At 44.3% G+C, this 27,931-nt stretch overlaps 2 protein-coding genes across 4 annotated transcripts in view; one reads left to right on the top strand and one right to left on the bottom strand.

The window, feature by feature from the left end:
- Positions 1 to 27,931, top strand: part of LOC129812579 (arf-GAP with SH3 domain, ANK repeat and PH domain-containing protein 3-like) — a 54,245-nt gene that overhangs the window by 22,868 nt on the left and 3,446 nt on the right. For 2 of the 3 annotated variants that reach the window (XM_055864248.1, XM_055864247.1), the window contains exons 4-24: positions 766 to 840; positions 1,674 to 1,723; positions 4,153 to 4,276; positions 5,590 to 5,675; positions 6,144 to 6,219; positions 8,731 to 8,817; positions 9,060 to 9,169; positions 9,949 to 10,018; positions 10,540 to 10,627; positions 12,580 to 12,628; positions 13,499 to 13,665; positions 14,057 to 14,190; positions 14,344 to 14,435; positions 14,540 to 14,726; positions 15,500 to 15,585; positions 16,362 to 16,477; positions 24,526 to 24,593; positions 25,394 to 25,501; positions 26,329 to 26,533; positions 26,819 to 27,104; positions 27,638 to 27,854. In XM_055864248.1, coding sequence (XP_055720223.1) covers positions 766 to 840; positions 1,674 to 1,723; positions 4,153 to 4,276; positions 5,590 to 5,675; positions 6,144 to 6,219; positions 8,731 to 8,817; positions 9,060 to 9,169; positions 9,949 to 10,018; positions 10,540 to 10,627; positions 12,580 to 12,628; positions 13,499 to 13,665; positions 14,057 to 14,190; positions 14,344 to 14,435; positions 14,540 to 14,726; positions 15,500 to 15,585; positions 16,362 to 16,477; positions 24,526 to 24,593; positions 25,394 to 25,501; positions 26,329 to 26,533; positions 26,819 to 27,104; positions 27,638 to 27,854 — 2,481 coding nt within the window. Of the gene's footprint in view, positions 1 to 765; positions 841 to 1,673; positions 1,724 to 4,152; positions 4,277 to 5,589; positions 5,676 to 6,143; positions 6,220 to 8,730; positions 8,818 to 9,059; positions 9,170 to 9,948; positions 10,019 to 10,539; positions 10,628 to 12,579; positions 12,629 to 13,498; positions 13,666 to 14,056; positions 14,191 to 14,343; positions 14,436 to 14,539; positions 14,727 to 15,499; positions 15,586 to 16,361; positions 16,478 to 24,525; positions 24,594 to 25,393; positions 25,502 to 26,328; positions 26,534 to 26,818; positions 27,105 to 27,637; positions 27,855 to 27,931 lie in introns of those variants that run through there. The other variant, XM_055864249.1, reaches the window with a different exon arrangement.
- The window catches only part of LOC129812580 (TMF-regulated nuclear protein 1-like), a 36,870-nt gene continuing 21,623 nt past the window's right edge, over positions 12,685 to 27,931 (bottom strand). The window contains exon 2 of the transcript XR_008753030.1: positions 12,685 to 13,119. The gene's annotated coding sequence lies outside the window, so the exon portion shown is untranslated. The remainder of the gene's footprint in view (positions 13,120 to 27,931) is intronic.

Raw genomic sequence — 27,931 nt, 5'->3', positions numbered from 1 at the left:
ACAATTTCCCAAATTGGGATTAATAAAGTAATACTCTCTACTCTATAGAGGTACTGTATTATGATGCCAGAAGTGGACGGGGTAGAAAATTGTGTGAACAAGAGAACAAGAATAAACCTAAATAGACCGTGGAGCTAATCATTCAGCAGGTCACCACCCTGCTTTGGTCCCGAGCCAAATCTGCACCATGATAAGAGTGAGGGAGGGGATTGCAGGGCGCCATGTTGGTGGTGTTTATATTATGTTTCACTCCTTAAAGAGCAGAGCGTTCATGTGTATGGTGTACATTTTAGGACATGTCCTTGTTCCTGGGTTAGGGTTCAGGTGGTAGTGTATCATGTATCGGCCTGTAAGAGCAGAGGTGGAGGAGGACTGGACTGACAGACTTTTTACGATAACTTTCATCTGTATGGCGTATATCTTTTAGGACATTCATGTGTTGTGGATGTCCTAAAATGTGCACCGTTCATCTGTAGTCCAATTCGATGCGCGACGGGAAGGATCTCGGGAAGTAACCAGAATACAGTATGCAATACACTTATTCCATCTGAATCTCATTTGATTTGGTCGTGTACAAATTCTGGTACGTTGTGGTGCACCCGGAGCCGTCCCATCCCTCAAGCCGTCCCCTGAAATGTGACTCAATAAAAAAACTGGAACAACATATGATCCAAAGGAACCAATACAGGTTTTTGTTATTTCATCATTGTAAATCAAAAATGGGGGGTTTGTGTAGCTATGTGACTCGTTGTTTCTGTCTTCCAGGTCCAGAACCTGAACAACATCATCTCCTTCCCCCTGGAGAACGTCCTGAAGAGTGAGCTCAGAGACAGCAGACTGGTGAGTAACTAGGGTTGTAACGAAGATTCCAGTAACTTTCCCAATATTGCCAGGTTTTCCAGAAAGCCCGGTTGGTAGGGTTCCCGAATATCCTGCATATCCCCTCCTTATTCCAGGAATCTTCCAACTGGGAATTTTGGGGAAAGTTCCTGGAATTTTGCGACCCTACGATTAGCTCTACTGTAGTGTACGAAACTGTAAGTCTTCTGTGTAACCTACTGTGCGCTAACTCTCCCTGCCTCCCACAGTCGGTGTCTGTAAAGTCAGCTAGAGATGCACCTCGTCTAAGAGTAAACCACAACCCTGTAAAACATCAGCTCTGTGCACTTACATCTGTCTAGTGCCATTTTATGACCAACACTCATATTGTGTTGGGTGTCGCAAATTAGTGAAAGCTTTTTAAACTGTTGCATCCCATCGGATGAGCGATTCTTCTTTCAATATGTCAGTCTGTTTGTATCTGTACCATTAACAAAAATGTGTAAATATGGTCGGGAGTTTTTCCTGACCATGTGACTCTACCAGGAGAAACTGGGCCACTGTTTTAAATAGGCTTAGACTATTACTAATAGGACCTGGAGTTTTACCTGGTCAGGTCACATGGTCATGGAAAACCCCTGGCCCTACATAATGAGCCATTCACCGGCAGTAGATCTTATTGTAAAACCGCTTTGTTGAAGCGGTTATACAAGGGGAGTGACTGGGGCCTCCTGTGCAGTGTCCTGTGAATGTCCACAGTTTAGTTGATATGTAGTAGACTAGAGGCCATGTTTATTTGATTTGTCTGGAGTGGATGCCAAGCTGGTCATCACCATCTTTTTCATATTCTTTAGGAGCTGAAGAAACAGTTGGAGAAGAACTGGAAGGACTATGACATCAAAGTGTAAGTTGATAGTGATTATAAGGATTTTAGTCCTATTCTTTGTGTGGTCCATCTCTCAGAAGGATATATACAGTACCAGTCGGAAGTTTGGACACACCTACCCATTCAAGGGTTTTCCTTTATTTGTATTATTGTAGAAATAGTAGTGAAGACATCAAAACTATGAAATAAAACATGGAATCATGTAGTAACCAAAAAGTGTTAAACAAATCAACATATATTTTTAGATTCTTCAAAGTAGCCACCCATTGCTTGATGCCAGCTTTGCACAATCTTGGCATTCTCTTAGCCAGCTTCATGAGGAATGCTTTCCGAACAGTCTTGAAGGAGTTCCCACATGCTGAGCACTTGTTATTAATTTATTTTAACCCATTTTTCTCCCCAATTTCGTGGTATACAATTGGTAGTAGTTACAGTCTTGTCTCAACGCTGCAACTCCCGCACGGACTCAGGAGAGGTGAAGGTCAAGAGCCATGTGTCCTCCGAAACCCAACCTAGCCGCACTGCTTCTTGACACAATGCACATCCAAACCCGGAAGCCAGCCGCACCAATGTGTCGGAGGAAACATCGTACACCTGGCGACCGTGTCAGCGTGCACTGCGCCCGGCCCGACGCAGGAGTCACTAGTGCGCGATGAGACAAGAATATCCCTGCCGTCCAAACCCTCCCTAACCCGGACGACGCTGGGCCAATTGTGCGCCACCCAATGGACCTCCCGGTCGCAGCCGGCTGCGACAGAGCCTGGGCTCGAACCCTGAATCTCTGGTGGCACAGCTAGCACTGCGATGCGGTGCCTTAGACCACTGCGCCACCCGGTGCACACTTGTTGGCTGCTTTTCCTTCACTCCGCGGTCCAACTCATCCCAAACCATCTCAATTGGGTTGAGGTCGGGTGATTGTGGATGCCAGGTCATCTGATGCAGCACTCATCACTCTTCTTCTTGGTCAAATAGCCCTTACACAGCCTGGAGGTCTGTTTTGGGTCCTTGTCCTGTTGAAAAACAAATGATAGTCCCACTAAGCGCAAACCAGATGGGATGGTGTATCGCTGCGGAATGCTGTGGTAGCCATGCTGGTTAAGTGTGTCTTGAATTCTAAATAAATCAGTGTCACCAGCAAAGCACCCCCACACAGTAACACCACCTCTATTTTTCACAGTGGGAACCACACATGCAGAGACCATCCGTTCACCTACTCTGCATCTCACAAAGTCATGGCGGTTGGAACCAAAAATCTCTAATTTGCACTCATCAGACCAAAGGACAGATTTCCACCAGTCTAATGTCCATTGCTCGTGTTTCTTGGCCCAAGCAAGTCATGAAGGCCTGATTCACGCATTCTCTGAACTGTTGATGTTGAGATGTGTCTGTTACTTGAACTCCGTGAAGCATTTATTTGGGCTGCAATTTCTGAGGCTAGTAACTCTCATGAACTTATCCTCTGCAGCAGAGGTAACTCTGGGTCTTCCTTTCCTGTGGCGGTCCTCATGAGAGCCAGTTTCATCATAGCGCTTGATGGTTTTTGCCACTTCACTTGAAGAAACTTTTTTTCTTGAAATTCTGTATTGACTGAACTTCATATCCTAAAGTAATGATGGATTGTTTCTCTTTGATCGTTTGAGCTGTTCTTGCCATAATTCGGACTTGGTCTTTTACCAAATAATCTTCTGTATACCCACCCCTACCTTGTCACAACACAACTGAAACGCATGCTCAAACGCATTAAGAAGGAAAGAAATTCCACAAATTTACTTTGAGCAAGGCACACCTGTTAATTGAAATACATTCCAGGTGACTACCTCATGAAGCTGGTCGAGAGAATGCCAAGAGTGTGCAAAGCTGTCAAGGCAAAGGGTGGCTACTTTGAAGAATATAAAATATATTTTGATTTGTTTAAGCTTTTTGCTTTCTACATGATTCCATGTGTTATTTCATAGTTGATGTCTTCACTATTATTCTACAATGTAGAAAATAGTAAAAATAAAGAAAAACCCTGGAATGAGTAGGTGTGTCCAAACTTGTGTGAGTGGTATTTATACACATCCAATAATGTTCAATTGCTGAGGCATGGCACTTTCCAATCTAAATTTGAGCTCAGACATTACACTATTGGTCTAAATTGAATGTTGGCTAATATAAGGTTCAAAATTATATGAAGGTTGCTTCACCTCCACAAAAAAGGGAGTGTGTTACAGGAATAGGATGTGTAACAGAGCAAAGATTAGGAGAGGAAATACCTGCTGACTGTATCATGTAAATCCACCCAGATCTCTTTCTCTCACAAACATGCACACACTTTCTCAGCGCTGTCCCTGGTCTCCTCAGCAGCTGTTTTGTCTGCCCTGCTACATTTTCTGCCGCTATTTGTTTTCATTAAGGGTATCCATACATTTCTCTCAAACTCTTATCTCTCTCTCTCTCTCTCTCAGTGGGAAACTGGAGAAGGAGAGGAGGGAGAAGAGTCGGCAGCTGGGCCTGATCAAGACTGAGGGATACAACGTGACGGAGGACATGGCGCGAGAGAGGAGGACCTTCCAGCTGCAGATGTGTGAGGTGGGGGCATGGAGCTGAGACTAGACAGGAAACGTGCGCGCATACACACACACACACACACACACTAGGGATGGGCACGGCTAATCAGATATCCGAACGGACCTTAGTACTCGATTACTTGAGTGTGTGTCTGCATTTTTTTGTAGGCCTATTTTTGACAATTTAAAAAGCTTTACTATACATTTTATCCTTGTGATGTTGTTACCTACAAGGATATACCATGGCTTTTGAAATACTTCATTCAAATAAATATGCTATTTTGTCCACTACAAATAGCAATTACAGGCGCGCACCTAACGGACTTTCACAATACCTGACACAGACCAATGCAAAACACTCACCAGAAAACCTTTTTGTATCAGAATCAGTTTTATCATGGTGAAAATGACTTATTTTGAGTTGATTAGGATCCTAGATCTGTGCATAAGGACAACTTCTCCCCTGAACAGCACAGCTTAGATCAAGGTGGGGGTGGCAGACGATGTAAAATGTGGAGCACAGATTGGAATCGGTACCATTGGACTCCTAAGCTCAGTCAAGGTTGTAGCTCACAGTTACACTTTACGAGTATAGGGGAATTTGTTCTTTAGTTGCACTCTCTCTGTGAGGTCAGCTGCTGAGATGGATGGAGGAGAAGAAGAGGGGAATTATTCCCCTTCCTCCAAGGCTCTCGCCTGGGTCCTATTCATCAGGGCACGCAACAGAACAAATATTTCTTATAGGATAAATCAAGGTTGTAAGTTTCTGTCTTAAAAAAAATAAATCCTCTCTCGTTTGTTGCCTAATGAAGCCGCAGACAGATGGCTTTAAACAAGTCTTTATGGAGCAGAGACGAAGCAGACTGCAGTCATTCCTTCCACAAGCAGCAGCGAGTTCCTACAGCTGGCTCCAAATGCTTTTTCCTACCTTTTTATTTTATTATATATATTTTTTTATAAAGCAACAGACTTCAAACAGTTAAAATGGATCAGGGAGAAAACACACCCTGAAATGGTTCTGTTATTTCATGTTTGGGCTAAGTCCTGAAAACCATACCGTCTTCAACAGAGGAAAGACTTGTTTATGTTAAGGTCCAGCATTTTTGCTGACCATGACGTGACCACGAATTCCTGGACTTTTTCCTAGTCAGGTCAGGAAAAACTCCAGGCCCTATTCAAATATACACTAAACCAGGATTAAAGAGTGACTGATTTGAATCAGTAAAATGATGCACAGCTTAATTGTGGTCTATAACCACTGACAGTTTCGGAACCTAACTGAAACCTAAGCTCTGTAACCATGGTTACTAACGCTACATCCTCTGGTTTGTCCAGTACTTGCTAAAGATCCAGGAACTGAAGGTGCGCCAGGGTCCAGACCTGCTCCAGAGTCTCATCAAGTACTTTCAGGCCCAGCTCAAGTAAGTTCTCCTTCTATGCTGCATTCATGCCCTTTTTCACGCCAAACCAAGTTGAGCTGGACTGCATTGGCCCGGTTATAGTCTATTATATAGTTAGTGGAACTGTGCTTGAGAGGATAATGTGTAAAAGAAAATATCATAGCCAGTTTGGCATGGAAGTATCTAAGGGACTTACGGTAAAGCATATGGCTTTCATATGCAACCTACTGTTGAGTTTCCCAGCTACTACACAGAGTAGCACCACAAAGGGTTTACGTCAGGAATGTTACTTTGGCTTCTGGTGTAAAATGTTGTGGCTGCTCAGTTTTGTCTTCCGTTCACTAGCTATTGCCACGGTACTTAACTATTTGTTGCATATGTAGTGTTTGTTCGACTTGGTATGCTAGGAGCTCTTAAAACCTGTGTGCCTGCGTGCGTGTTTTGGTGGGTCATGTACCTGAGTGTTAAGGCATTGTTGTCTCGTCTCAGTTTCTTCCAGGACGGCTTGAAAGCTGCCGAGAACCTTAGTCCCTTTGTGGAGAAGCTGGCTTCGTCTGTCCACACGGTAATAAGTATTTTATGTGTTTTGTCTACTTGTCTGTTTGTCAGCCAGTTTCGCCTGCCTGTACGAGAGGATTTAAGTGGAACGTTACTACCTTTTGTCTACTTCAGTCAGTCTCTCCGTCCACGAGAGGATTTAACTGGAATGTCCACAATCCTATCGAGGGCCAGTCGTAACAAAATAACTACTGGCACATTTCCCAGTATGTTGACTAGTAAATCTATTTCTATGCATTTCCCTCACCTTTGTTTTGAATGTGCTATCTTATCTAGAATGCAAGTCAGTCAGCACAGATTTACTGTCTGGGTCAAGGGTCAGATTCTATTCTAACTGCTGACCTGCTTTCTGAAACTATGATACGAACCATGTCTTCTCTACCACGTTGACTACCTTAGAACTGTAATCTAGATGACATTTCTATGGTGACTACCATTTATACTACAGCTTGTACCGGTGGTTGTTTTGGCAGTGAAGCTGTCTGAGGGTTGAATTATTTCAAACTTAGTCATAGCCACGGAACTGTATCAATCTGAAACGGTGAGACCCTTGTCTGTTTCGAATGGGGTTAGTGGAAGGTTAGGTTTTAGGGCTAATCTCCGTGTGTGTCTAGCAGGCTGTCTGATGCTCACGCAAGCACGTACATAAACAACCCCCCCCCCCCCCACACACACAGATTTCCAACTGCCTACGGAAGCCCAGACACAATAACAGAACACATCGCTAGCAGGCAACTAAATCTCATAGACAGACAACAGTTGCGTAAGCTACAGTCAAATTCCTCTTTAACATCCGAACCTCTTAACCCTCTCTCTCCTCTCTCTCCTCCCAGACTTTCCCAACCCACAGGCTGCTATTTGATGCAATTCCCAATTTCAATGGAAGCACACTCCCCTTCCACTATAACCACCCAGACAGGTTTCCAAATCCTTTACCCCCTCCCCCAACAACCAAACTAGGTTACCTGACAGTAATGTGGAAATGATAGCTGAATATGTACGGTGGAGAGCCTGGTAGGCCTAATGACCTAGATTTGCTTATCTAAGCTAAGGTTAACTCTCTCGCATGTGTGTTGGCTGTCTCTTTCTCCCTCTCGGTCTCCCTCTCTCTGCCATAGGGTTGCAAAGCTACCGGTAATTTATCAAAGTTACTGGAATCCTCATTCATTTTGGTAATTAACAGTAAATCTATGGCAAAATCTATCATAACTTTGGTAATTTATACTTGAATAACTTTTTAAAAATGTATTCATATAGTATTACTTTATCTGTGTTCATATTTCTATGTCTAGTAGATAGACCATATGGTTCAAGAGAAAATGGCCTAATTAATGAAAAGATTATCTATTCAACAATTACATAATTTTCTATTAAAGATGCGCTATGCAGAAATCGCGCTGCCATTTCCTGGTTGCTAAAATTATAATAGTTTGCCTAATTTCAGTTTGACAAAACAAGCAAATATATTGTAGAGAATCATTGTACCATCAAACCGCTGTGAAATCTATTTTCCATAACCAAAAATATTGTATTTTCAGCTGGTGTACAAAACCAAAAGTTAAACTTAAGAACGGGAATCATAGAAATGGCGTTTCTTAGACTTGCTTTCAATGATAATGACAGATCTATAACACACATTTCTAAGTGAATTTGGTCAGGTCGCCCAAAACATATTGCAGCTCTGCAACTCTTCCAACTTTTGGCTTTTTTCACAACTGCCACCATTGACCATTGACAACTAATACATTTTGACATAGTAAAATAAATCGGTGTGTAAATATAAAGGATATTTCTTGCTGAAACACTCATATTAAACACACATTGTATTCACTAAGTTGGTTTATATTTAGGATGTTGTAAAGCTGTTATTCTATTTTTAATTTAAAAAAAATGATCTTATTTAATTGTCATATATTTTACATGTGATAATCTCTGGCCCTCTGTGTGAGTTTATTACAGACACCTGTGATAATCTGAAGTACTCAAAAGGGCCACTAGATGTTTTGTCTAGTGGCCCATCAGGCACAGTATTAGTAACGGACACTTGACTTTAATGAGTATCGGTGATTCGTGTTCTGAAAGGGGCCAAGCTCAGGCTCGCTATTTCTCATGTTCAAGGAAGTATTACGAAAATATACTGGTTTGGCCTTTTTCATGATTCATTAATGCGACAGGCAGATAGGGGTGGTACTAGGCTAGCCTGGTGGTTTGTGCGGTCTAGGAGTTGGCAAGGCGGCACAAACGGATCTGAGATCAGACTAAGATGGGGCCCCAGAAACCAAAGAGTGTTCCAATGTTCTAGCACCGTAGACACTTTATTTTGCAACGTTATGCAAAACTTGGTTTTATATCTGTCCACACAACATCCCATCCCACAGCCACTATTTTCTGGAAGAAAGTTGGTTTTGTGTCCAAAGCTGCAATCAACGCCAGGAATCAATGTGTTTAGTATTCGATACAGTAGATTGTATTTAGCTAACACTCTGATCTGTCCTTTGTGTTTTTCTGTGTGCTGTAGGTACGACAGGACCAGGATGAGGAAGTGAGACAGCTCTCTCAGCTACGAGACTCCCTTAGGCTGCTGCTACAGGTGGAGGGGAAAGAAGTATGGTTTACACCCCTACAGAACTCAAACACCTCTACACATTCTGTGCTGGGCCATGTTCATTAGGCACCAAACGGAAGAAAATGGACTGAAACAGAGAAGGGACTACCTCTGCTTGTTCAATAGGAATGTGCTACCTATTTGTTGTTCCAGTGTCATTCAATAAACAGTAGTCTATCTTGCTTTTAATATTGTTCTAAAACAATTTTCTGGGACTAAGTCACTCTACTGTTTTGTGATAGGAATACCTGAACAGAAAGAACTCGGGCAACGGATACAGCATACACCAACCTCAAGGCAACAAGAAGTACGGCACAGAGAAGTCAGGCTTCCTACAGAAGAGGAGTGACGGGTGAGTCTGTGTGGAAAAGGTCAAGTCACTGATAAATATACTGACAATGTATATACACTGACAACGAGGCTCCAAGTCCACGTACCATGTCTTAAAGAAATGATGGACTGTCGTTTCTTTTTTGCTTATTTGAGCTGTTCTTGCCATATTATGGACTTGGTCTTTTACCAAATAGGGCTGTCTTCTGATTGGCATTAAGAAGGAAAGAAATTCCACAAATTAACTTTTAAGCACACCTGTTAATTGAAATGCATTCCAGGTGACTACCTCATGAAGCTGGTTGAGAGGATGCCAAGAGTATGCAAAGCTGTCATTTAATAAGGGGTATGTAGCCGTGTGGAGCGTGACATTGAGATGGAGAGGCTGGGAATCACCGTGCCATGTCAGCCTCAGCTGGTCTCCATTATTCTGGGGTTTGGATCTAGGCTGAGAGGCCTGGCCGGATGAGTGGATCCAGCTCCTCTAGCTAAGCCATGTCATGCAGAGAGAGAAAGGGAGGGGGGGGGGGGGGGGGGGGGGGGGGTAGAGGAGGGAGAGTAAGGAAGTCTGGAAGTCCAAAAGCAGGCCTATGTCTCTATTCTTGCCCCTCTCTCTCCTTGTTCTCAGAGCATTAGATTAGTGTAATACCATGGGGGGGGGGGGAATCAGTTGGGAAACTTGTATTCCAACAAATGAGTGAGCTTGATGGTAGATATACAGTAAGTTATGCCTGACTAAGACTGTGGTCTGTCTCTCGCTCTCTCCCTCCTCCTCGCTCTCCTTCTCTGCATCTCCTCCAGGATTCGGAAGGTGTGGCAGAAGAGGAAGTGCGGAGTCAAGTACGGCTGTCTGACCATCTCCCACAGCACGGTGAGACTCGACAATGGCTACGTCTCAAATGGCACCATATTCCCTATATAATGCACTACTTTTGACCAGGGCACCATATAGGGTACCATTTGGGACGCAACCAACATCTCTCACCGTCTCATTTCCTGTACCCCATAAAACATACAGTAAAGCTCACTGCCAAAAGTAATCCTCCAACTACTGTATACCTGACCACCTGTAACTTTTTAAATCAGGTAACAGATTTCTGATGCCCTCGAAATATACCCCTCAATAGCTTTTCAGTCTGGTATCAAGTAGGACTCTTCTCTGGACTTTTTCACGTCCCCTTTCTTGTGGATTTCTCAAGGAATTCTATCTCGATGGCATTTTGATGTAGAGGGCCAAGCTGAGTTAAGCCAAGCTGTACTGGGCTGCCCTGCATGTACTATAGGTGTTGGAACCATGCTGGAAAAGACCATGTGAAAATACCATATCTGAGCCGGTACGGTTCTGGTCGACCCTAGAGTGAGAAATTGACCCCAGTGTCGTTGGTTCCACAGATAAACCGACCACCGGCTAAGCTCAACCTTCTGACCTGTCAGGTGCGCCCCAACCCCGAGGAGAGAAGGACCTTTGACCTGGTCACACGTAGGTTCACCCCTCCCTGACCTCTCACCCCTGACCCCTCACCTCTGTCCACATACCTATGGGCTGAGCTGTACACGTGTAAAAAAAAAAAAAAAAAAAATGGCTAAAAAAAATATCAAATTCCTTGCAACTGTATGGACCTTAACCCAATGTTTATAGTTATAAGTTATCACCAGTTATGTTTTATACCCTTGGAACAAATTGCAGTGATGCCTAATGGGATTAATTTGTAATGTTGCAGTTTGTGCGCGTGCATATGTACCTGTGTGTTTGCATATAGGTGTTAGTTTCTTTATCGAAACCCGTGTGTACTAGAGGTCGACCGATTTAATTGGAATGGCCAATTTAATTAGGGCCGATTTCAAGTTTTCATAACAATTGGGTAATCGGCATTTTGGACACCGATTCTGGCCGATTACATTGCACTCCACGAGGAGACTGCGTGGCAGGCTGACTACCTGTTTATGCGACTTCAGCAAGGAGCCAAGGTAAGGTGCTAGCTAGCATTAAACTTATCTTATAAAAAAACAATCGATCTTAACATAATCACTAGTTAACTACACATGGTTGATATTACTAGTTTATCTAGCTTGTCCTGCGTTGCATATAATCGATGCGGTGCCTGTTAATTTATCATTGAATCACAGCCTACTTCGCCAAAACAGGTGATTTAACAAGCGCATTTGCGAAAAAAGCCCTGTCGTTGCACCAATGTGTACCTAACCATAAACATCAAGGCCTTTCTTAAAATCAATACAGAAGTATATATTTTTGAATCTGTATATTTAGTTAATATTGCCTGCTAACATGAATTTCTTTTAACTAGGGAAAGTGTCACTTCTCTTGCGTTCTGTGCAAGCAGAGTCCGGGTATATGCAGCAGTTTGGGCCGCCTGGCTCGTTGTGAACTGTGTGAAGACCATTTCTTCCTAACAAAGACCGTAATTCATTTGCCAGAATTTTACATAATTATGACATTGAAGGTTGTGCAATGTAAAATCAATATTTAGACTTAGGGATGCAATCCGTTAGATAAAATACGTAACGGTTCCGTATTTCACTGAAAGAATAAACGTTTTGTTTTCAAAATGATCGTTTCCGGATTTTACCATATTAATGACCTAAGACTCGTATTTCTGTGTGTTATTATAATTAAGTCTATGATTTGATAGAGCAGTCTGACTGAGCGGTGGTAGGCAGCAGCAGGCTCGTAAGCATTCATTCAAACAGCACTTTCCTGTATTTGCCAGCAGCTCTTCGCTGTGCTTCAAGCATTGCGCTGTTTATGACTTCAACTCCCGAGATTAGGCTGGCAATACTAAAGTATGTATTAGAACATCCAATAGTCAAAGGTATATGAAATACAAATGGTATAGAGAAATAGTCCTATAATAACTACATCCTAAAACTTCTTACCTGGGAATATTGAAGACTCAAGTTAAAAGGAACCACCAGCTTTCATATGTTCTCAGCAAGGAACTTAAACGTTAGCTTTTTTACATGGCACATATTGCACTTTTACTTTCTTCTCCAACATTTAGTTTTTGCATTATTTAAACCAAATTGAACATGTTTCATTATTTATTTGAGACTAAATAGATTTTATTGATGTATTAAGTTAAAATAAGTGTTCATTCAGTATTGTTAAAATTGTCATTATATATATATAAATAAATAAATCGGACGATTTTTAATCGTTATCGGCTTTTTCTGGTCCTCCAATCGGTATCGGCGTTGAAAAATCAGTCGGTCCACCTCTAGTGTGTATGTAATGGAAAGCAGGTGCAGCGGTTTCTCTCTCTCTCTCTCTGCCTGTGGATCAGGTTTTCCCCCTGTAATATATCCCTTGGTATGTAGCCTCCTGCACTCTCTCTAGCTTTCCTTTCCTTCTTCTTTCATCTCTCCTCTCCCTCCTACGTTCACACCCATCTTTCCTCTGTCTCTCCTCTCCAGGCAATCGGACCTACCATTTCCAAGCCGAGGACGAGCAGGAATGCATGATGTAAGCACAGCACTGGAGTCCCTCATATTCTAGACGAGCATTGTTCCATGATTGAGCCATTCAAAAAAAAAGAGTGAGAGATGGATAGATATATATATGATTTCTTTCAGAGAGACAGATACAACGTAGAGGGATACAGTTACATTAGAGGGACATTGAGAGAAACGGATACAATGTTTCTTTCAGAAAGAGAAAAATGAGTTCAATTGAGAGGGGGAAAGAAACGGATAGTGAAGTTACAGAAAGCAGATGACAGAAACCTTCAGAAAGAGAGAGTGTAATTTGAGACACACAGAATCCAAGTGAGAGGGAGGGTCAATGTATCGAGAGAATAGGGCTGTCCGAGAACGATAAAAAGGAAGGATAAAGAAAGAGCGAGCCCAGCTGCTTTGGGGTGGGGACCTCTGGAGTCCGAAGAGCCAGTAGGGGGGTTTCTCTCCACTTCTCTGTGTGGGCTTCAGATTCTGCCTTTCATCTGGAGGGAGGGTTGGCTGAAACGAAAGCAAGAAAAAGGAGGGGGGGGGGGAGATGAGAAAGAAGAGCCCTGAATGGGGTTTACTGCGGTGTAAACGTGCCAAGCTTATAGCTGTGGTACAGTATAATTCTATACTTGTGTTAGACACGCGGCTGATGTGGGCAGGTGGGTGCTTTTGAAGTGCATTTGGTTACATTAAAGTACTTCCATTTAAATAAACATTTCAAATGTAGATGTAGTTCCATTAAAAACAAAAAGATGTATCCAAAAATAACAACTTGTACGACAATGCATATTGTGTAAATCTACATTGCATTGTTTAACCCCTTCCGTCTGTCTCCCTCTGTCTGCGCGTGTCTCTGTGTGTCTGTCTTCCTCTCTCCCTCCCCCTACAGTTGGGTGTCAGTGCTGCAGAACAGTAAGGAGGAAGCCCTGAACACGGCGTTGGGAGGGGACCAGCCGCAGTTCCAGGACTCCGGGCTGCAAGAGCTGGCCAGGGCCGTCATCAGCGAACTCAGACGCATGCCCGGCAACGAGGCCTGCGCCGACTGTGGAGCCCACGGTGAGACTGGAGGGGAAGAAAGCCCAGGGTACAGGCCATGGCCAGAGAGAGACTTAAAAAGAGGGTATAGTGCCAGAGGTTTTGGGTCCAATTAGAGACTATACCAAGGGCCAAGAGTTATTTTCTGGTCAGGCCTCATGATCAGGAAAAACTCCTGGCCCTAAATAGTATAGAGTCCACTGTATATTATCTTCTCCTACTTTTAATACAGAGACACATTTGTGCACGCTAATGCCTATGCCGTCCCTGACAAAAATGTGAAGCTTTACTAAATGTGGGCGGCCATTTTAAACACAGTTTTGCTCGTACCATCACAGTTTCTGTGTGCATTGAGTAACAGCATGACAATCCCAGTATTTTAATGCACTGACTCCATTCCTCGTGTTAACAGATCCTACCTGGCTCTCCACTAACCTGGGCATCCTGACATGCATAGAGTGTTCTGGGATCCACAGGGAGTTGGGAGTCCATTACTCCAGGATCCAGTCCCTCACACTGGACATGCTAAGCACCTCAGAACTACTGGTAACACATACACACACACACACACACACAAGTTCTAGACTTCAACAAGTGCTTCTGTCGTGTAGGTAGTTCTGTGACCTCTGGAGATCATCTAAGCTCAGCCGGCTAACACAGTCTTAAGTTGTGTCTGTCTCCTACGGTCTCTGTCCACAGCTGGCGGTCAGTATAGGCAACACACGGTTCAATGACATCATGGAGGCCAGTCTTCCCAATGATTCCATCAAACCTCTACCCCAGAGTGACATGTGAGTTTGTTATAAGGCCTTGTGCTGCAGTCATGTTCTCATTGGATAGGTTTCCCGTTTCTGAATACCTATGGCTCTGTGTGTGTGTCCCGTGGTGAAACTAGGAATGCCAGGAAGGAGTACATTGTGGCTAAGTATGCCGAGCGGCGCTACGTGCTGCGCAGGGACAGGGAGGAGGGTGAGCCGTGGCGTGTGTATGATGCCGTGAGGAACCGGGACCTCGCCGCCCTGCTGCAGTTATACGCCCAGGGAGAGGACCTGGCCAAACCGCTAGCACAGCCTGAAGGACAGGTACTGTTATAGGAGACGCAGGCAGGTAGGAGGATAGGAAGTTGGACAGACAGGTAGGCACACAGAGTATAAACATAAACACTGCATATAACATGTAGGATCAAGTACGAAGTTCTGAAGATGACTTCCCAGTGGATGCTTTGAAGTGTGTGCCCTGGCGGGCATCATTAAGGCAGCTGGTCTCAAAAGGCAGCTGGTCTTCCCCCTATATGATTTAAACAAGTAGCTTACGCTGGAAGGCTCCATTTAACAACATTCCTCTATGGGCTTGGTTCATCCAGTTGACTCTTACGGTGTTCTATGGCTGGCTGTTTTCCTCCGAAGACTGCTGTGGAGGCAATGTCCCAAAATAGACTCCAATTATTCTACACGTAATAGCATTAATGTCCCTATGTTTTTATGGTAAATGCCTCTGTTTCTGTATGAAGTATCTGAGTGGGTGGTTAGTCTACCACTCCCTTTTCTCTCTGTAATCAATCTATCGCTCTCCGATCTTTCACCCCTTCATCTTGTCATCTCCTCTCTTCTCTGGTTACAATGTTACGTTCCCTCTCCTGTCTTTTATCAAATTTGTCCATCTGCTGTTTTCCACTCAGGAAAGGTGTGCAATAGCACTGACATCCACACATTTTGCGTGTGTGTGTTGGCAGGGTCTAATTTATTATTTCTACTTTTTGGTTCAGAGTGCTGAGCGGAGCACCACACCCTGTTTTACGCTCATTGTCACACATACACAGTGGGTGGACAGTGCCTAATGAGTTTATCTCGTCTAGGATCTGAGAGAGACGGCTCTTCACTTGGCTGTCAGGCTGGAGGACAGGAGTTCTCTATCCCTGGTGGACTTTCTCATTCAGAACAGGTGAGCGAGTCCCCCAGGGCTCTCAATACATATGGAACTGACGTCAGTGTGCTAGCGTAGCAGTCTCTGTTTCCTCCCCCTCAGGGGAACCTGTCCGTCCCACAGCTCGAACCCGGGGGCCCTCTGCCTTGCTAGCACGCGCGATAGCCCACTTGACAACGTAGAAACCAATTGAGCTATAGAAAAGGATCCCAATTCGATAGCGCCATTGGTGGAGTTAACCACTTACGGCACGTTTTCATCTCAGTTATACATAGTAGCACGAGGGCTGTATCGGAAAACGTTACCTGCCGTCAAATCCGCGCTTCGTCCGTTTTCTCCTCTCAAAGTGCCTTGGTTTGGAGGAGAGGAACCAAGGTCACTCCTTCAGACCTCCAACAGCTTTTAAAAGGAGTTTGGAGAACAAGGAAGGGGGAAGCAAGTATTTGACGGCTAATAACATGCTCAGAAACAACCCAGTGGTGTATTCAGTAAGGTGAAATGTTTAAAACGCTGCAGATAGAAATTCAGATATAGAGCAGATCTGGTCACATTTCTACCTGAATATTCTGTAACATTGCACCATCCTGAACCTGGTTGGAGAATTCTGGATTTCCTGCTTATTCCCGCCTGATTACTGAGATTTTACAAGCAGGATTTCTAGAAAATCTGGGAATTTTTTAATTTGTGACCCCCTAGTCACCAGCACTGACCATTAGTAGTGTCTTACCTACACCAGCCACCAAAGCCATAGGCCTACATGCATGTCATTGACTCCAACTATCCCCGCATAACAGTGGCTGTCTAGAGAAGAGGACTCGAGAGGGGAACACTGCTCTACACTACAGCGCCCAGCACCACAAAACAGAGTGCCTCAAACTGCTGCTCAAAGGAAAGGCTGTCCTCCACACAGGTACCTGGTACACACAATCTATCAGTTCCTTCAGAAAGTATTCATACCCCATGACTTATTCCACATTTTGTTGTGTTCTAGCCTAAATTCAAAATGTATTAAATAAAAATTCTCAGTAATTTACACACAATACCCCATAATGACAGTAAAAACATGTTTTAATAAATGTTTGCACATTTATTGAAAATTAAATACATAAATCTCTCATTTACATAACTATTCACATCCTTGAGTCAATACTTTGTAGGCACCTTTGACAGTGATTACAGTCTTTCTGGGTAAGTCTCTAAGAGCTTTCCACATCTGTATTGTGCAACATTTGCCCATTTGTTAAGTTCAAAATTCTTCAAATTGGTTGTTGATCATTGCAAGACAACCATTTTCAAGTCTTTCCATAGATTTTCAAGCATATTTAAGTCAAAACTGTAACTCTGCCCCTCAGGAAGATTCAATGTCTTCTTGTTAACCAACTCCAGTGTAGATTTGGCCTTGTGTTTTAGGTTATTGTCCTGCTGAAAGGTGAATTAATCTCCCAGTGTCTGGTGGAAAGCAGACTGAACCAGGTTTTCCTCAAGGATTTTGCCATACTGTAGATATTTTTTATCCTGACTCCCTAGTCCTTAATGAATACAAGCATGCCCATAACATGATGCAGCCACCAATATGCTTGAAAACATGGAGTGGTACTCAGTAATGTGTTTGGGGCAAATCCAATACAACACAACACTTTGTATTCAGGTCAAAAAGTGAATTGCTTTGACATATTTTTTACAGTATTACTTTAGTGTCTTGTTGCAAACAGGATCCAGGATTTATAATATTTTTATTCTATACATGCTTCCTTTTCACCCTGTCAATTAGGTTAGTAGGTTAGCCATTAAACTCTAACTGTTTTAAAGTCACCATTGGCCTCATGGTGAAATCCCTCAGTGGTTTCCTTCCTTTCCAGCAACTGAGTTAGGAAGGACGGCTGTATCTTTGTAGTGACTGGGTGTATTGATACAACATCCAAAGCATTGTTAATAACTTCACCATGCTCAAAGGGATATTCAATGTCTGCTTTTAGAATTTTTACCCAACTACCAATAGGTGCCCTTCTTTGTTAGGCATTGGAAAACCTCCCTGGTCTTTGTTGAATCTGTGTTTGAAGTTCGCTGCTCGACTGAGGGACCATACAGATAATAGTATGTGTGGGGTACAGAGAAGGTAGTCATTAAAAAATCAAGTCCCTGCAACTTGCAAATATATATATTACACACACACACAGTTGAAGTCGGAAGTTTACATTCACTTAGGTTGGAGTCATTAACCTGTTTTTCAACCACTCCACAAATTTCTTGTTAACAAACTATAGTTTTGGCAAGTCGGTTAGGACATCTACTTTGTGCATGACACAAGTAATTTTCCCAACAATTGTTTACAGACAGATTATTTCACTGTATCACAATTCCAGTGGGTCAGAAATCTACATACACTACGTTGACTGTGCCTTTAAACAGCTTGGAAAATTCCGGAATATGATTTCATGGCTTTAGAAGCTTCTGATAGGCTAATTGACGACATTTGAGTCAATTGGAGGTGTACCTTCAAACTCAGTGCCTCTTTGCTTGACATCATGGGAAAATCAAAAGAAATCAGCCAAGACCTCAGAAAAAAAACTTGTAGACCTCCACAAGTCTGGTTCATCCTTGGGAGCAATTTCCAAACTCCTGAAGGTACCACATTCATCTTTTCAAACAATAGTACGCATGTATAAACACCATGGGACCACGCAGCCTTCATAACGCTCAGGAAGGAGACGCGTTCTGTCTCCTAGAGATAAATGTACTTTGGTGCGAAAAGTGTAAATCAATCCCAGAACAACAGCAAACGACCCTGTGAAGATGCTGGAGGAAACTGGTACAAAAGTATCTAATATCCACAGTAAAACGAGTCCTATATCGACATAACCTGAAACACGACTCCGCAAGGAAGAAGCCACTGCTCCAAAACCGCCATAAAAAAGCCTGAATATGGTTTGCAACTGCACATGGGGACAAAGATCGTACTTTTTGTAGAAATGTCCTCTGGTCTGATGAAACAAAAATAGAACTGTTTGCCTCCCGGGTGGCGCAGTGGTCTAGGGCACTGCATCGCAGTGCTAGCTGCGCCACAAGAGTCTCTGGGTTCGCGCCCAGGCTCTGTCGCAGCCGGCCGCGACCGGGAGGTCCGTGGGGCGACGCACAATTGGGCTAGCGTCGTCCGGGTTAGGGAGGGATTGGCCGGTAGGGATATCCTTGTCTCATCGCGCTCCAGCGACTCCTGTGGCGGGCCGGGCGCAGTGCGCGCTAACCAAAGGGGGCCAGGTGCACGGTGTTTCCTCCGACACATTGGTGCGGCTGACTTCCGGGTTGGAGGCGCGCTGTGTTAAGAAGCAGTGGGGCTTGGTTGGGTTGTACTTCGGAGGACGCGTGGCTTTCGATCTTCGTCTCTCCCGAGCCCGTACGGGAGTTGTAGCGATGAGACAAGATAGTAATTACTAGCGATTGGATACCACGAAAATTGGGGAGAAAAGGGGATAAAACAAAAAAATACATAAAAAAATAGAACTGTTTGGCCATAATGACCATTGTTATGTTTGGAGGAAAAAGGGGGAGCCTTGCAAGCCAAAGAACACCATCCCAACCGTGAAGCACGGGGGTGGCAGTATCATGTTGTGGGGGTACTTTGCTGCAGGAGGGACTGGTGCACTTCACAAAATAGATGGCATCATGAGGGTGGAAAATTATATGGATATATTGAAGCAACATCTCAAGACATCAGTCAGGAAGTTAAAGCTTGGTCGCAAATGGGTCTTCCAAATGGACAATGACCCCAAGCATTCTTCCAAAGTTGTGGCAAAATGTCTTAAGGACAACAAAGTCAAGGTATTGGAGTGGCCATCACAAAGGCAGAACTGAAAAAGTGTATGCGAGCAAGGAGGCCTACAAACCTGACTCCGTTACACCAGCTCTGTCAGGAGGAATGGGCCAAAATTCACCCAACTTATTGTGGGAAGCTTGTGGAAGGCTACTAGACACATTTGACCCAAGTAAAACAATTTAAAGGCAATGCTACCAAATACTAATTGAGTGTATGTAAACTTCTGACCCATTGGGAATGTGATGAAAGAAAATGAAAGCTGAAATAAATCATTCTCTCTATTATTCTGACATTTCACATTCTTAAAATAAAGGTGTGATCCTAACTGACCTAAGACGAGGAATTTTTACTAGGATTAAATGTCAGGAATCGTGAAAAACTGAGTTTAAATGTATTTGGCTAAGGTGTATGTAAACTTCCGACTTCAACTGTATGCATTTGTCACTGGCCTACATGCAATACCCCATTTCAGTGGATTTGTATTTATTTTTATGTTTACAAATTCATTATAAATGAAAAGTCTTGCGTCAATAAGTATGCAACCCCTTTGTTATTGAAAACCTAAATAAGTTAGAATTTGCTTAGTAAGTCACATGACACTGTGTGAAATTGTTGCATGTAGCGTTTATTTTAGTTCATATAAACAGTGCATTCAAAGTATTCAGACCCCTTGACTTTTCCCACATTTTGTTGTTACAGCCTTATTCTAAAATCAAATCAATCTACACACGCTACCACATAATGATGAAGCGGAAACTGTTTTTTAGAAATGTTTGTTTGCAAATGTATTAAAAGTAAAACACATCTTATTTACATAAGTATTCAGCAGACCATTTGCTATGAGACTCAAAATGGAGCTCCTGCATCCTGTTTCCATTGATCATCCTTGATGTTTCTACAACTTGATTGGAGTCCACCTGTGGTAAATTCAATTGATTTGGACATCATTTGGAAAGGCACACACCTGTGTATATATTTATTTATTTTTATTTATTTTTATTTCACCTTTATTTAACCAGGTAGGCTAGTTGAGAACAAGTTCTCATTTGCAACTGCGACCTGGCCAAGATAAAGCATAGCAGTGTGAACAGACAACAACACAGAGTTACACATGGAGTAAACAATAAACAAGTCAATAACATGGTAGAAAAAAAGAGAATCTATATACAATGTGTGCATGAGGAGGTAGGCAATAAATCGAATAATTACAATTTAGCAGATTAACACTGGAGTGATAAATCATCAGATGATCATGTGCAAGTAGAGATACTGGTGTGCAAAAGAGCAGAAAAGTAAATAAATAAAAGCAGTAAGCGGGGTGAGGTAGGTAAATTGGATGGACTATGTACAGCTGCAGCGATTGGTTAGCTGCTCGGATAGCAGATGTTTAAAGTTGTTGAAGGAGATAAAAGTCTCCAACTTCAGAGATTTTTGCAATTCGTTCCAGTCGCAGGCAGCAGAGAACTGGAAGGAAAGGCGTCCAAATGAGGTTTTGGCTTTAGGGATGATCAGTGAGATACACCTGCTGGAGCGCGTGCTACAGGTGGGTGTAGCCATCGTGACCAGTGAACTGAGATAAGGCGGCACTTTACCTAGCATAGCCTTGTAGATGACTTGGAGCCAGCGGGTCTGACGACGAACATGTAGCGAGGGCCAGCCGACTAGGGCATACAGGTCGCAGTGGTGGGTCGTATAAGGTGCTTTAGTAACAAAACGGATGGCACTGTGATAAACTGCATCCAGTTTGCTGAGTAGAGTATTGGAAGCTATTTTGTAGATGACATCGCCGAAGTCGAGGATCGGTAGGATAGTCAGTTTTACTAGGGTAAGTTTGGCGGCGTGAGTGAAGGAGGCTTTGTTGCGAAATAGAAAGCCTACTCTAGATTTGATTTTGGATTGGAGATGTTTGATATGAGTCTGGAAGGAGAGTTTGCAGTCTAGCCAGACACCTAGGTACTTATAGATGTCCACATATTCTAGGTCGGAACCGTCCAGGGTGGTGATGCTAGTCGGGCGTGCGGGTGCAGGCAGCGAACGGTTGAAAAGCATGCATTTGGTTTTACTAGCGTTTAAGAGCAGTTGGAGGCCACGGAAGGAGTGTTGTATGGCATTGAAGCTCGTTTGGAGGTTAGATAGCACAGTGTCCAAGGAAGGGCCAGAAGTATACAGAATGGTGTCGTCTGCGTAGAGGTGGATCAGGGAATCGCCCGCAGCAAGAGCAACATCATTGATATATACAGAGAAAAGAGTCGGCCCAAGAATTGAACCCTGTGGTACCCCCATAGAGACTGCCAGAGGACCGGACAACATGCCCGAACAATAAAGTCCCTCACTTGACAGTGCAGGGACCTTTATATTTTAATTTTTTTACTACTTTCTACATTGTAGAATAATAGGGAAGACAACGAAACTATGAAATATCACATATGGAATCATATAGTAACCAAAAAAATACTGAACAAATTTAAATATATTTGAGATTCTTCAAAGTAGCCACCCGTTGCCTTGAGGACAGCTTTGCACACTCCTGACATTCTCTCAACCAGCTTCACCTGAAACATTTCCCCAACAGTCTTGAAGGAGTTCCCACATGCTGAGTACTTGTTGGCTTTATTTCCTTCACTCTGCGGTCCAACTCATCCCAAACCACTCAATTGGGTTGAGGTTGGGTGATTGTGGAGGCCAGGTCATCTGATGCAGCACTCCATCACTCTCCTCCTTGGTCAAATAGCCCTTACACAGTCTGGAGGTGTGTTGGGTCATTGTCCTGTTGAAAAACAAATGATAGTCCCACTAAGCGCAAACCAGATGGGATGTCGTATCGCTGCAGAATGCTGTGGTAGCCATGCTGGTTAAGTGTCCCTTGAATTCTAAATTAATCACTGACAGTGTCACCAGCAAAGCACCATCACACCACCTCCTCCATGCTTCACGGTGGGAACCACATGCAGAGATCATCCGTTCACCTACTCTGCATCTCACAAAGACACTGCAGTTGAACCAAAAATCAAAAATTTTGACTCATCAGACCAAAGGACAGATTCCTACCAGTCTAATGTCCATTGCTCATGTTTCTTGGCCCCAGCAGGTCTCTTCTTCTTATTGGTGTCCCTTAGTAGTGGTTTCTTTGCAGTAATTTGACCATGAAGGCCTGATTCACGCAGTCTCCTCTGAACAATTGATGTGCCTGCTCCTCAGAGTTCAAGTAACAGTCTGAGGGGCAGTTAATTGACGATTTCTGAGGCTGATAACTCTAATGAACTTATCCTTTGCAGCAGAGGTAAGTCTGGGTCTTCCTTTCCTGTGGCGGTCCTCATGAGAGCCAATTTCATCATAGTGCTTGATGTTTTTTTTTTTAGAAGATTTTACTGACTTACAGTTCATATGAGGAAATCAGTCAATTGAAATAAATTAAGCCTCTTGAGTGACGCAGCGGTCTAAGGCATTGCAATCCAATGCTAGCTCCGTCACTACAGATCCTGGTTCGATACCGGGCTGTGTCTCAGTCAGACGCGACCGGGAGACCCATGAGGCGGTGCACAATTGGCCCAGCGTCATACGGGTTAGGGGAGGGTTTGGCCGGCCGGGATGTCCTCGTCCCATTGCGCCCTAGCGACTCCTGTGGCTCATGCATGCTGACATGGTCGCCAGGTGTACTGTGTTTCCTCTGACACATTGGTACGGCTGGCTTCTGGGTTAAGCAATCATAGTGTCAAGAAGCAGTGCGGCTTGGCGGGGTTGTGTTTCGCAGGGCACAAGCTCTCGGCCTTCACTTCTCCCGAGTCCGTACGGGAGTTGCAACGAGACTGTTACTACCAATTGGGGACACATAATATCATAATTAGGCCCTAATCTATGGATTTCACATGATTAGGAATACAGATAGTGTGAATCAGAAAACCAGTCAGTTTCTGGTGTAACCATTTGCCTCAAGCAGCGTGACACATCTCTTTTGCAAAGTTGATCAGGCTGTTGATTGTGGCCTGTGGAATGTTGTCCCACTCGTCAATGGCTGTGCAAAGTTTCTGGACATTAGTGGGAACTGCAACACGCTGTCGTACATGTCGATCCAGAGCATCCCAAACATGCTCAATGGGTGACATGTCTGGTGACTACGCAGGCAATTAAAGAACTGGGACATTTTCAGCTTCTGGGAATTATGTCCAGATCCTTGCGACATGGGGCTGTGCATTATCATGCTGAAACATGAGGTGATGCCAGCTGATGATTGTCATGACAATGGGCCTCAGGATCTCATCACGGGATCTCTATGCATTCAAATTGCCATCGATAAAATGCAATTGTGTTTGTTGTCCGTAGCGTATGCCTGCCCATACCATAACCAAACTCCGCTACCATAGGGCATGCATTGACATCAGCAAACCGCTTGCCCACACAACGCCATACAACTGTCTGCCGGTACAGTTGAAACGGATTAATCTGTGAAGAGCACCATTCTCCAGCGTGCCAGTGGCCATCTAAGGTGAGCAGACCCTGGTGAGGACAACGAGCACGCAGATGAACTTCCCTGAGACGGTTTCTTACGGTTTGTACTGAAATTCTTCAGTTGTGCAATCCCACAGTTTCATCAGCTGTCCAGGTAGCTGGTCTCAGACAATCCCGCTTGTGAATAAGCCGGATGTGGAGGTCCTGGGGCTGGCGTGATTACACATGGTTTGCAGTTGTGAGGCCGGTTAGAGAATTTGCCAGTATGTCCAAAACGACGGAGGCAGCTTATGGTAGATAAATAAACATTACATTCTCTGGCAACCGCTCTGGTGGACATTCCTGCAGTCAGCATGCCAATTGCACGATCCCTCAACTTGAGACATCTGTGGCATTTTGTGACTAAACTGCACATTTTAATGGCCTTTTGTCCCCAGCACAAGGTGCACCTCTGTAATTATCATGCTGTTTAATCAGCTTCTTGGAATGCCACACCTGTCAGGTGGATGGATTATCTTGGCAAAGGAGAAATGCTCACTAACAGGGAGGTAGACAAATTTGTGCACCAAATTTGAGAGAAATAAGCTTTGTGCGTCTGGAACGCTTTTGGGATCTTTTTATTTCAGCTTGCTGTTTATATTTCTGTGTGTGTGAGAGACTAAACAAACTGTGATATATCTGCTCTCTCTCTCGTTATCCAGTGAACTCATCAGGAGAGACAGCCCTGGACATCGCCAGGAGACTGCAGCACTCCCAGTGTGTAGAACTGGTAAGACATGACTGACACTAGCTGTGACTGAAGTGGCACCCTATTCCACATAGGACTCAAAAGTTGTGTACTATGGGCCCTGGTCAAAATTAGTGCACTACATCGGGAAATGGGTGTAATTTGGGACACATCCACTGACCCTTAGTTTACAGTCAACTCCCAGTGCTAATACAGGCTCCCTGCTAAACCTGCTCATACCCTGTTCAATTTCCTGCCTTCCTATCATTACGGCACAATAAACAACATGCTCGGTCTCAGATTATTTGTCACAAGTAGCTCGTCGCTTAATACTCATAGTAAAGTCCATGATGAACGAAATGGACAGTGTGTGTTGTCCGTTTTCAGTTCCTGTCCTCTTATCCTTGGGTGTGTAACCGGACAACTGTATCTAATATTTCCTGTTGAAAAAGGGATCAGCCAAGTTACCAGATACTTAAGTTGCTGTTTCAGTCAAGGTTGGGGTCAATTTTTTTTCAGTCAATTCAGCCAAGTTACAATTCCAAATACACATTTTCCAAAGTGAAAAGAGTTGGAGTTGGAATTTATTGAACTTGACCCTCTTTTGTGACAGATTTAAGTAGGTGGCCAGCACACGTGAGATTGGTTCCGAGACTACAGTTTCAGTGGTTTTAACAGTTGCCCCAAAGCTTGAATATGTGAATTCAATTTCTGGATGATATTCAAGTATTTAATGCATTTAATCACTACTGATGGGAGCATACCATGACTTGTATGTTTGTACTCGGAGTGAAATATGGATTTGTAGCTGCATGATTGACGTGTGTCTGTGTGTATTTTAGCTGGAGCTGGCCCAGAGTGGGAAGTTCAACAGTCAAATCCATGTGGAGTACATGTGGGAGACACAGAGCCAGGACCTGTACGACAGCGAAGATGAACTGGATGAGAGGGTACACACACACACACACACACACACACACACACACACACACACACACACACACACACACACACACACACACACACACACACACACACACACACACACACACGCGCGAACACACACCTAGCGAAGACGACCTGGACGAGCGGGCAAGCATACACACTGTACCACTAACCACTACAACCAATACACTGGGGTAGGAAACCCTGGTCGTGGAGTGCGGCAGGCACCTCATGTTTTTCTTTTTTTAGCGACCTGGAAGACCAGGTGTGTTGAATTTTGGCCAATTACTGAACTGATTTATGAGCTCAGTTGGTCAGGTGTAGTGCCTAGTTGGAACAAATCCTGCAGCATTCCAGGATCAGTGTTGCCTACCCCCGCACTAGGGTTTTAGCATTTCCCTCTGAGTCACTCTGCTCCTATCGCTCACTATTACGCTTGACTTAGTCATGGGGCGATGCAAGAGCAGGTGAGTGAGAGCCAGATGCCTTGTTGGGTTACTTTAGAAATACATCCTTCATTCAGAAGTTTCCCTTAAGTAATTAGTCATCTAAAGTGGTTGGATTGGTGGAAGTAACGCAGTGGTCACTTTGCTTTCACCTATCCAATCACTTCTAAATCTGTCCTTACCTCGAGGAAACAATGACGGAAGGTTGTGTCTTTGAAGTATTCGAACCGGGCCAGATACTTTGCCATAAAGGAAGCCTCAGGTAGGCGAGGTGGAATGTTCACCATATTGCTCACACCTTTCAGATCCAAGTGTCTAGGGGTAAGGGTGGGCACTAGGCTTCTATGGTCATTAAACAATGAATGTCTTCCCCCTCTTCCCCCAAGGTGAGCCTTTTACCCAGGAACCTGCGCTCATCCCTGCCCTATAACGTGGGTGCCTCGCCCTCCCGCTGGAGCTTCGCCAACGCCCCTGTGGCGTGTAAGACCTACGAAAATGTGGACTTCTTGTACCGTAACCCCCCCGCCAACAGTGCCCCATCTGGCGTCCTTAAGCCCCCACCGCCGCTGCCCGCTAAAGCCATCATGAGAGGTGAGCCTCTGAAACACACACACGCACACCTTATCTGTTTCCATTTGATCTCCAAACACTGAAATGAGGGCTCGATTGCAATTTCTCTTTCCATGATTCCTCGCATCTACTTCTCAACTGTATTTGAGGCGCTTCCTTCGTATCTTCCTCACCTTTTGAAAAGGAGGCAAGGATGCAAGGAATCAAGGAAGAACTAATTGAGAAAGAGACTGCCATACAAAACAAAGTCGATTCCTGTGCCTCTCTTGCTCACCTGCTACCGTCTTCCCCTCTCCCCACCTCCAGGCCGCTCGGACCCCCAGATATCTGTGTCCACCCAGGACGGGGGCCGCAAATCCCCCCGGCGCTGCTGCTCTAACCCTGCCCCTCAGTCCAGCCCCCCGTCCCCCATGTTGGAGGGTCAGGCCCAGGGGGGGCGGCCACCAAGATCACCCCACGGCCAGGGGGGTCAGGTGAGGGGACAGAGACCGACCGCAGCATGGGAGGGTCAGGCTAATAGTGGCTCATGGTCTGGGGCCTTAGACAGCAGCACCAAGTCCAGCTCCCCTCAGAACCACATAGGACCCGTCAGGTAATAAATAGCAAGACGTTTTTTACTTTAAAAGCCCTTTTCCTGATAGAAGCGTCAAACATTTTGTTTTTGAGAAAGATAATTCCCATCCCAAGAACTGTTTTGGGGAATACAGCTTTTGTTTTGCTGTGCGCTTTTGGACAGCACGCCACAGGGCACAGTTACTTTATCTTACAGCGCCCTCTATTGGCACCTAGTGAATTTCCTTCGAGGTAGTCAGTAAACGATTAAAATCCAGCCTACTCTCTAACAGTAATGTCCCCAATGAACCCCTGCTTTCTCAATGTCAAATGCTAAGGAATGTGATTGATGATAGAAATAGCATAGCCTTTTGCGTAACATGCATACATGTACAGTACACTTGACATTTCATGTATACAATGTGTCCTATCCCAGTAAGCACAAGACGTTGAAAAGCAGTCAACCAAAAATACTTCTTTTCAACCAACGTATTTTGCTCATAGGGATGAATCTGTGAGTAGGGGAAGTCCTTATGAGTGTTTTACCAACATGTCCCCTCTTCCGCCACCTAGCTCAGAGAAGACGACATCGTACAGGAGGACCAATAGTGGAGGACAAGGGAAGTGTTCCACAGCCGGGACCTCTCCTAGCTGTGTGGCACTTGGCAGTCAGGAGGAGCTCTACTGCAGCTTCGTGACTAACGACTCCGCCCCCGGCTCCACACCTTCAGCCACACCCACCACCTCGCCCATCACTGTGCCCGCCCCGCGCCCTCGCAGAAATGCCATGGTACATATAATAGGCTACTGCTAGCATGCACGCAGAGACGTAAAAAAGAAATTGTCCATGAGTTCACCTGGATATAT

Source organism: Salvelinus fontinalis, chromosome 16 (assembly GCF_029448725.1).
Source record: "Salvelinus fontinalis isolate EN_2023a chromosome 16, ASM2944872v1, whole genome shotgun sequence".
Lineage (NCBI taxonomy): Eukaryota > Metazoa > Chordata > Actinopteri > Salmoniformes > Salmonidae > Salvelinus > Salvelinus fontinalis.
This window is presented reverse-complemented; position numbering and strand designations above follow the sequence as displayed.